The sequence below is a fragment of the Carlito syrichta genome, unplaced genomic scaffold, assembly GCF_000164805.1.
Source record: "Carlito syrichta isolate Samal-C Ts95f unplaced genomic scaffold, Tarsius_syrichta-2.0.1 Scaffold316427, whole genome shotgun sequence".
Classification (NCBI taxonomy): Eukaryota; Metazoa; Chordata; class Mammalia; order Primates; family Tarsiidae; genus Carlito; species Carlito syrichta.
This window is the reverse complement of record NW_007260523.1, coordinates 1,715,920-1,725,356: the sequence shown is the minus strand read 5'-3', so window position 1 is coordinate 1,725,356 and position 9,437 is coordinate 1,715,920. Positions and strand designations below refer to the sequence as shown.

The window sequence follows — 9,437 nt, the reverse complement described above, 5'->3', positions numbered from 1 at the left end:
AAAAGGTGTTGGTTGGACTAACAGCATTATTTTAATCTTGAAACCTTTCCACCCAACATTCTCCTTTTCAAGCCAAATCAGTCTTTCCTTCAAGTTCTCAAAGCCACTTTATTTAAAATATACACATACATGCCTGCACACACACACATACACACACACACACACACAACACACAGTACTACAGTACTACTATTATAATACTATTTTAGATGTAGCTATAGAAAGAGGCGCAATTGGTTGCATGGTGTCTTGTTTCTAAGGGTTTCCTACTGGTGTCTTCAACAGTGACTTTCCAATGACGTAGCAAACTTCCAGTAAATGTCTGTGAAATATGTAAATAATAAATGAATGAAAGTGAGGTGGAGCTTGAAATAATACTGCTACATTTGTTTTGGTTTTATTATCATAAATGTTATGTATACATGTCCTCTGGTGCATATAGGCAAGACTCTCCAAAAGATGTGCATTGGTGTGACTGCTGTCTTAGAAGGTATGCACACCACCCCCTCCCCCCCACCCAGTTCCACCAGGACAGCCTGGGCTAGGGAGCCAGCTAGCCTCCCTCCTGACTGAAGCTGACTTTATCACATATGGTATAGACCATACAGAATTCAACATTCTTTCCTGATGTAGCCTGACTTCCTAACTAGTTCAAACCCAGGTAGACTTGTTGAATGTAGCTGGCCTAGCTGGTACCCATGACAAAATCCCCAGCCTCTAAATCAGTACTGATATGGGGTCAGAACTGCCCTCTGCCTCAACCTTTCCTCCTTTGCAAAACATTCTCTACAAGTGAAGTTCTGGAAATGGAAGGAACAGCAGTAGTCATATATTAAGGAAGTTAAGTTGTTAATTGTTCCTAAGGCTGCACCAAGGAATATGAAGAAAAGCAGCATAGAATGTGGCCAGGAAGGAACACAGAGAGGTTTTTTAATATCTCTAACATAGATTTTAATTTGCTGAAGCAGAAATGGACAACTAAACAGTCTCCTGTCAAACATCAAGAATAAATGTCCTATATCTGCACACATTATCCCTCAAATCCTGGAATAGCTTAAGCTTTGAAATGAAGCTAAAAAATTACCAGAATTATGGCAAATTGCTATAACTTCATTACTCCACAGCCTTATCCCTCAAAATTCAGATGATAAGCACATCCTTCAAATCACTCCAAAAGCCAATAATCTGGGCTTTGGCATACTTAGAATGAGTTTGATTTCTGCACAGCAGCCCTGCCTCAAAACTCATTAATGATGATGTGTAAGATGCACCCCGTCTGGAACACATAGAGGATTTCAAATATGTTTCTCCTGTTATACAATATGAGCTTTGAAGGTAAGGACCCAGAGCACTCATATAGCAACTAGCCCCACCTCCCTAACCCCCTGCCCCCGCGGAAGAAAAGTGGAGCAGACACTCGGGAACTTACTTTGGGACTGCAGCCCACGTCTTTTTTAACCGATAGATGGAATTAGACTGCAGCGCTGAAACGATGGCCCTCAAGGAGGAAAAATTCTTCAGGAGTCTACATTCCTGTATGGGGAGTGATTAAAACATAAAAGCCATTTAAATATCAATATTACAGTGACTTGGTGGTTTCCTGTTCTAGAGGTATCACAGCTGCTATGAATTCTTGCCACTAAATAGGCAGCTGTATAAATACTGAACATCAAAAAGTGGCTCCTTCCTCCCACCCCAACCATCGAAACACTTTATAGATTTTGGCACTGTATGCTTGTTTTTCTCCTGTTAATATATTTTTTTGCGTTGTTGTTACAGTTTTATAGTTTCCAGCTTTCCTAGTAAAAACACTAATGGAGGTACGTCTACAGAGCTATGCTAGAGAAAGCAACTTTCTTCTGCTGAAGGCACACAGAGGCTCCCAAAATACACATGAAAGATCACTTCAGATTTCCTCTAGACCCACAGAGTGAGCTGGGTAGGAGCCACCGCGAGGTCAGTTGGTATCAAACATCTCATGACCAGCCCTTGTCCACAGAGGTGTATATAACTTGGCAATAAAAATTCACCACAAGTTGAACTTTGGCTTTTATGCTCTTAGCCAAGAGGGAATATTTTTATACACATTCATTTGATTTCAAATTGGCTTGTCCCACAACCATAAACATTGAGAAACACCTTGGTACTTCAATGCTTCCAAAATAACTTGGCCTTTTAAAATAAAATTCATTTTGGCAGCGTTTTAAAACAAAATAGAAAGAGAACAGGAAACATTCTGGATGCCATTTTCTGGGTAAGGAGACAAACTCCCTACTTAAACTTCAGCTACCATAAGAAGCCTATAGTTAGTGACCTTGGAGTCCAAGTCCACTGGATAAATAGCAGTGACAGCAAACAGCCAGGGAGAGGGTCCCACTCTTGACTGGCACAGGGAAGGTGGTAATATGGGGAGAGTGGACAGCTTTGCACAGAACATCTGGGATAAGAGGTCCCAGAGTGGTTGGGCATAAATACAAGTCACTTCAAGGATCATTTCACAAAGTAATGCTAATTCCAAATACGAAAGAAAAACAGCATTCTCTAATTTAACATGCCAAAATCTGGCTACTGAAAATGATGCCAAAGCATTGAACGTTTTCTTTAGAGTAAATGTTGAAGTACTTTGCAAAAGTCATGTCCATACTTTAAAAATATCTCAATGTCCTTCCCTTATTGAGAGAGAGAGAGAGACAGAAAGAGACAGAGAGAGAGACAGAGAGGCAAAAAGGCAGAGAGACAGAGAGAATGTGAGCTCTGAACTGCAGTCTGGAAACCAAGCCTATGAGAGCATGACTCAGCAAAGGTTCAGAACCCGGCAGGGCTTGGTGGCTCAGCCTGTAATCCCGCGATTTGGGAGGCTGAGGTGAGTGGATTGCCTGAGCCTGCGAGTTCGAGACCTGCCTGGGCAGCGAGACCTCATCTCTACAATAAATCAAAAAAAATCAACCGGGCGTGGTAGCACACGCCTGTAGTTCCAGCTACTTGGAAGGCTGAGGCAGAAGGATCGCCGGAGCCCAGCAGGTCGACGCTGCGGTGGCCGGGAGCGGCCACTGCACTCCAGTCTGGGCAACAGAGTGAGACTACAACTCAAAAAACAAACAAACAAACAAACAAAACAAACAAAAAAAGGTTCAGAACCCAAAAGTTAAGTTCTAAAAATCAGGAAACTTGTAATAAAAAAAGGAACTCAGACACAGATATATCATGCAAATTGTAATAAACATATGGAACACATTACTTAGGAAGAGGTTTAATTGAAAGGTTTTAAGGAGTACAAAAGACATCAAGTTCCATTTCTAGAAAAAAAGACATCTTCTAGGAGCTGTGATGCAAAAGTTAAAATGTAGCAGGCCAAGAAAATATAATCATATTAGGTTAAAAAAATGTTCTGAATGTAAAATTGTCAATTTTCAAACATCCTTTCAGTAGACACCGACTATGATGAATGCAGGAAAAGTAAAATAAATCTTGGCAAGATGTCACTTGTAAGTTTCATTTTTTTTTTTTAAGTTTCCCTACACAATTTTACAAGACATAAGTATTAGGAAACTATGTCAGGGACCATTTAGCACATGCTATGGAATCTGAAATATACTTTAAATTATTTAACTTGTATTTCTTATTATCACATAAATGCACAATTGATATTTAATTTGGACCAAGAGTCATTGAGCCACACTGTGTCATACACACAGATACTATATTCTTTTTTTTTTTTTGAGTAGGAGTCTCATGCTGTCACCCAGGCTGGAGTGCAGTGGCACGCTCACAGCCACTGCAGTGTCAACTTGCTGGGCTCAGGTGATCCTTCTGCATTTCAAGCAAACGGCAAACCCACTTCAACAAGGTGATGGGGAAGTCACTCGCATCTACCAAGCATAAAGGATATTTTTTAAAAAGACAATTACATGAGCGATGTTAATCCACTTCTCAATGATTTTGGCTCTCTGCTGGGTTTTGAGTTCTTTGCTCCCCAGGATGGTGCTGACAACGCATTTGGTGAGGGTGTTAAACTGGGAGATGGTAGCTCGAATTGTAGGAGCCAAGTGTTTGTTTTCCTTCTTATCCCTTCGAGACCAAATGCAGCCCAGGCAGTGATGAGGCACAACTTTCTTGAATAGTTGCTAGAACAAAAGAGGAATTGACTTTAGGGACAACACAGGCATTTCATACAGCAAAGCACATCATCTATAAATCAGTATTTTGTGAATGGACAAATAATCCTTTTCTACTTGATTTGCCTCATGGTGTCCATCTCAACAGACAAGTAAATTATTAACAAACTACTGGGTCATATTCATTAGATGGAAATTCTCTGCCACTTTCTATGCTGTTTTCTCAAAAGTGGTCATGCAGAAGACCCACAACCACTGTGACAATTCCTCACAGTCATTTTTTCTTTAACTGGTATTTATCATCTAACACTGAGCTGTGAAATGCAATGGACATAATCAAATATGTACAGCTAACAAAAATATCCAAACATCAAAAGAGCAGGAAGCACATGTGGAAGTGAGCTGCTGCATACAGTCACACATGGACTCTGGATTTATTTTATCCTATCTTATATTTTGACCCCTTTATTATCCTCCAAATAAACAGTTCAGATCTTGAAATACTTATGAGTATAGACAGAGGAAAATACCCATGGAACAGGGTTGATTTTGTTTCATTAAGATTTGAATTCTTACTTCCCTCTTTGTCTTGAGCTGCAAACAAAAAGCACCTTTTCCTAGACTTAAAAGTGCTCAGGTCTCAGTTACTCAGGTGAGAGATTGAAGTCATATCTTAACCCTGCATTTACAAGTGCAAGAATCCTCTCTGAAGGATTCAAGACTGAAGTCACATTACCCCCACTGCTCTCTCCAGCACCATCACCATCACTCCCCCATGTTTTAAGCGGAAGGTCCTCTGAGACACAAAGAGAAGACATACTGCATCCATGTAGGTCAGTTGCTCAGCCACAAGGTCCTCTGAGAAGCATGTGAATTCCGCTGACCCTCCGCCCTCCGGTTCTTCCTCCTCTTCCAGGCTGAAGGAGATGGTACTGGGGAGCCCATCTGGTCACATATGGAAAAAGTTAGCAATCTGGTGCCAGTATACATTATCTAGAGTTACTGGACTTCTTTCACTTAGGAAGAAGAAAGCCAAACCCTCAGAAAACTCTGGGAGGGAACGGCAGGCACAACACTTCTGGGTGAAATGGAGGTCATCCCAAACTGCTTGCTCTTAGAGACTTCATGTTGTCAGTCTGACAAACCACTGGTTCCTAGGCTGAAGATGGAGCCAGATTAGGCAGAGCCTAGAGAAGCAAAACTGGGCTTACACTCAGGGGCTACCCTCATCTTAGGCTCCCTCAAACTCTCATCAGTTCCAGGACTAATCCAAGTAACGCCTAACTGCAACCATGCGGTTCTTAACTGCTGGGCCACTTAGAACCAGGCGCCTGGAAGGACTGGACATGGAAGTAGGTCAGGGTCTGGGGTATGAGATGGGCCATTTTGGTGTTAGAAAGGCTGATAAAATCCTCAGGATTCTCAAAATCGTTTTGTTTCTACCTAAAGTGAATGCATGAAGACAGAGAACAACCTTTAACTAATTCACCTGAGGCGTATCATCAGTAAGATCATCAATTAGCAAATTACATAGGGTGTGGCCTGAAGAAGTGAGAGAAAATCACCACCCACGACTCTGAAGAAAAAACTGAAAGGTTCATTCCTAGAATAGGAATATCCAGACTGGATTTTGGTGAAAACACTGGAATTTGGTGATGTTTTTCTGACTGAAATCCCCAGTCTCCTGTCCCTCGAACCTTTCCCCAATTCCAATTCCCTTCTTGTTTCTCAACCTCATTCCCTTTCACATTCTTCATCCTCCTTCCTTTCAAACCTCTCCTCAAAGAAAAAATCTACTTATATTCGGTTATATCTTAGCAGACATAAATCAGTGTGTTACTACTTCCCCAGAATGTTTATATTTTAAACCTTTTTTGTCTTTGACAAATAAAAGAATTTTAGGCATCTTGGATCAAGTTGTGGTGGCTTTTTCTTGGTTTCTAGGTGCAAAGAGGTTCTGAGAGTTGACCCTACATTTAGGGCAGCATGTGGTAACTGCCTACTCAGTAGCAGGCATATGATTTAAGGATGCCCACCTTACCCCAGACTTGAAGATCTAGAATGTGAATGGGGTTGGCTTATGACTGGCAAATGTAGGAGGGGATCACTACCTACCCCTAGAGTTCAGGACACTCATAGGCACAGGCGAAAGGAAGCTAAAACCCTAACAGAGGAGGTTAAGCAATCCGATTTCATCATTTGTCCCCCACAACTCTTGTACCCCCTCATTCAGTGCTAGAATAAGACATGTGGGATCCCAAACAAAGGTTCCAAATGGACCTCTCATGCCTCTTGCCAATCACCCTGCCATGCAGAGCCTACTTCACCTAAGAAGGGTATGCACTAAGTTTTGACCTCTTCATTCATTCATTCAGCAAACACTTACAGCAGCCCAACACACGTCTAGATTGCTGTGCATGAAGGTTACACAGTTCTTTCTCGCTGGGGCATGGTCCATGCAGCCTCTGTCTTATGCTGTTGATAATCTTTCAGAGGTATGTGAAAACTTGAAGCACGATTTTACTTTTGAATATCACATGGGAGAGTCTGAGGCTTTTGCTGGAGTAGACTGGGTAAAACAAGCACACATGGGAACCAAGGCAATCTCCCTCTCCCCTGCCTAGGCCTGCCAAATGAGCTCTGCCTTCCAGTTCCTAGGTTGGAAACAATGAAAGACTGGTCCCACCAGTTCCCCAATTAGGCGTGGAGCCAGGGGCAGTCCCAGTGGGGAGAGCTGGGCTCCAACACAGAGTTTTCCACCCCAGCACAAAGCCAGGCATGGAGGCCCTGAAGGGAGCAGGGTCCAGCACTAGAGGAGTGCCCCTGGTATTCAAACATTCTCCGCAGATGAAGTCATCTGAGATATAAGAGTATTTGGCAGGCAGCTTCCAGTGATGCAATTGCATTTCCCTCTCTCTGGTCCCCCATAAAAAATTCAGCAGGTATTGTTTGGAAGTTGAGGCTGTTTTCTTTGGAGCTGATGCAGCTTCCCTTATTGAAGGAAAGGAATGTTTCCTCTCCCTCACTGAGGAAATCAGGCATCCCTTCAGGGAAATGCCTGTCAGAAGCTCCAAGTGGGTCAGCCACCATGGCAACCGTCACCCAGCACCCCAGTGAGGGGATAAGCCAGCAGCTAGACGCCTGGCCTAACTTCTTTCTGACTTTCTTCAAAGTCTGATAGTTTCCAAGCACCCCACGACCTGTAGTGGTAGCCCTTCCTTTGTCCTTGAAAATAGGCAGCCAATTCCTCAAATAGGAAAAAACAGCCACAGAAACTTCCTTTGATGAGGCCATTAGAAATGCTAAATGGCAGTAATCTGTGCTGGCAAGAGACAGGCTACAGTGAAGCTTTCTATGCTGAAGGTGAAAAATCTTTCCCGAGTTCTTGGGTGAACAGGGTCAGAACTGGACTCAACTGAATGGGGGAGGCTGTGGTGGGTTTACAGCTAATGGAAGAAGGAGCCATTAGGCAGATAACAAAATGCAAATTCAGGTTCAGCATGGTACATGTTGACAAGGGAAGATAGAAAACCATCAGGGAGTCCCTTCTTCTGAATAGCAGGTGAACTTACTTAATTTCTCTGAGCCAGAGTTCCCACAGTTTTCTCATCTATAAAATAAGGGAGCCATACTAAGTGGTCTTGAAAATTCCCTCTTGACTCTACAACTCTAGGCTAACTAGCACTTCAATAACCTAGAGAATATTTTACCCACACCAATCCTCCAGCAGCTTGTCCTCTTGAGGGTACCAAGGCTTCCTACTCAGTCAGTATAGGGAGAACGTTTTTCTAACACGGAGGTTGGAGAATCAGAATTGAGCTTTTGTCCTGTGATCAAGCAAGTACTCACTGTCAGTTTCCACTTCTTGCTTCTGAAACTGCTCAAGAAGATTTTGTGCTCTTCTCTCCGGGTCAGAGCCTGGCATCATCCGTTTGAGATAATCCAGAAGTTTCTGTAAGCAAGGGAAGTGAGGGGGCTCTCGGAAGTCTTCCGCACATTGGTCAAGCCAGGCCCTCAGTATTGAAGCGATTGCACTGAGAAAGAGAAATGGAGACTCATTCACTGCATGCAGCTGGCAGCAGAAACTCAAAACAAGCCCTGGACACTGGGACCCATCCCGCATGCGTGCCCAGGAAAACTCCAGTAGGTGGTCAGCAGATAAGACCAAAAGTTACTAGAAACATCAACAAATTTAAAGCACTTGAAAACAAGGCAACTACACTTTATTATTTTAAATAGTGGCAGGAGGGAGAGGGGTGTTATAAGGTTTTTTTAAAAAGAAACCTAAACTTTGGAAAAACCCATACAGGGCAGAAAAAGAAGATATGTAGCAGGAGATTTAGTAAGCACTGAAACAACTTCAAAGCAGTCTGTACACAATGGGATTATGCTCAAATCAGAGATCACAAAATCTGTCATACTAATATTTTAGGAAATAACTGACTGCCAGTGGGCCAGAAATCCATCTGATCAAAGGAAGGGCCTGAGTTTCTAAGAGATAAATGCGTACATTTAAGTTTACAGAGATCACCAGTGTTTCAGCATGAGCACCAAAAGTGTCCTCAAAAAATTATCTTTTTGTTTCTGAGATGACAATGAGGAAAATGTATATCAAGTGGCAGAAATACTAGGTAAGAAATTAGGTCTCTGAAAGATAAAAGGGAAAAACTTGATAAGCAAAGCCGCTGTGAAAGGCGATTTCATGCTGAGTCTACCTTGGGGAAACAAGGTCTCAGGACACAAAAAGAGACAGGGTCACTGCATATGCCCAGCTCTCTCTCCAGACATGATACCAAAAACACAAACATGTTGTCTCTGGGTTAGGGCAGCCCCCTACTCAAGGGAAGAGGCAAGCAGCAGAACGGCAAAAAAAAAAAAAGAAAGAAAATATTTTGAGTGCTATTATTCTAGGCTTTGTATTCTAAGAAGACTTTACAGATTCGCCTGAGTCAGGCACATGTTGGACTGTGTACCAGGGAGAAGAACAGGCAATCAGCTATACCCCCAGCCCAGGCATGTTCACTGATGATGACTTGAGAAGTGACAGGAACTATAATCCATCCCTATTCTGTTGACAGAGATACAACACCTTGTCTTAGCCCCAAATCTAATTGATGATTTTTCAGCTAAAAAAAAAAAGTTTAGCATATTTTAAAATTATCGTTATCAAATTATACTTCAAACAAATTGTTTATTTAATTAACAAACTATAACTAGAGTAAAAGTTGTCATGACCCATATATGTGAAACTGCAGGCTGGATTTTCACAGGTGCATCTAACTTTCCTGTCTCAACTTCATACCAAGGAGCTTGACTATAATC

General features: G+C 42.2%; 1 protein-coding gene across 4 annotated transcripts in view; it reads right to left on the bottom strand.

Moving 5' to 3' along the window:
• RGL1 (ral guanine nucleotide dissociation stimulator like 1) overlaps positions 1 to 9,437 on the bottom strand; it is a 263,517-nt gene that overhangs the window by 41,245 nt on the left and 212,835 nt on the right. For all 4 annotated transcript variants that reach the window (XM_008074430.2, XM_008074431.2, XM_021707212.1 and 1 more), the window contains 4 exons: positions 7,965 to 8,149; positions 4,936 to 5,060; positions 3,909 to 4,124; positions 1,430 to 1,533 (listed from right to left, as the gene is read on the bottom strand). In XM_008074430.2, the coding sequence (XP_008072621.1) occupies positions 1,430 to 1,533; positions 3,909 to 4,124; positions 4,936 to 5,060; positions 7,965 to 8,149 (630 nt within the window). The remainder of the gene's footprint in view (positions 1 to 1,429; positions 1,534 to 3,908; positions 4,125 to 4,935; positions 5,061 to 7,964; positions 8,150 to 9,437) is intronic.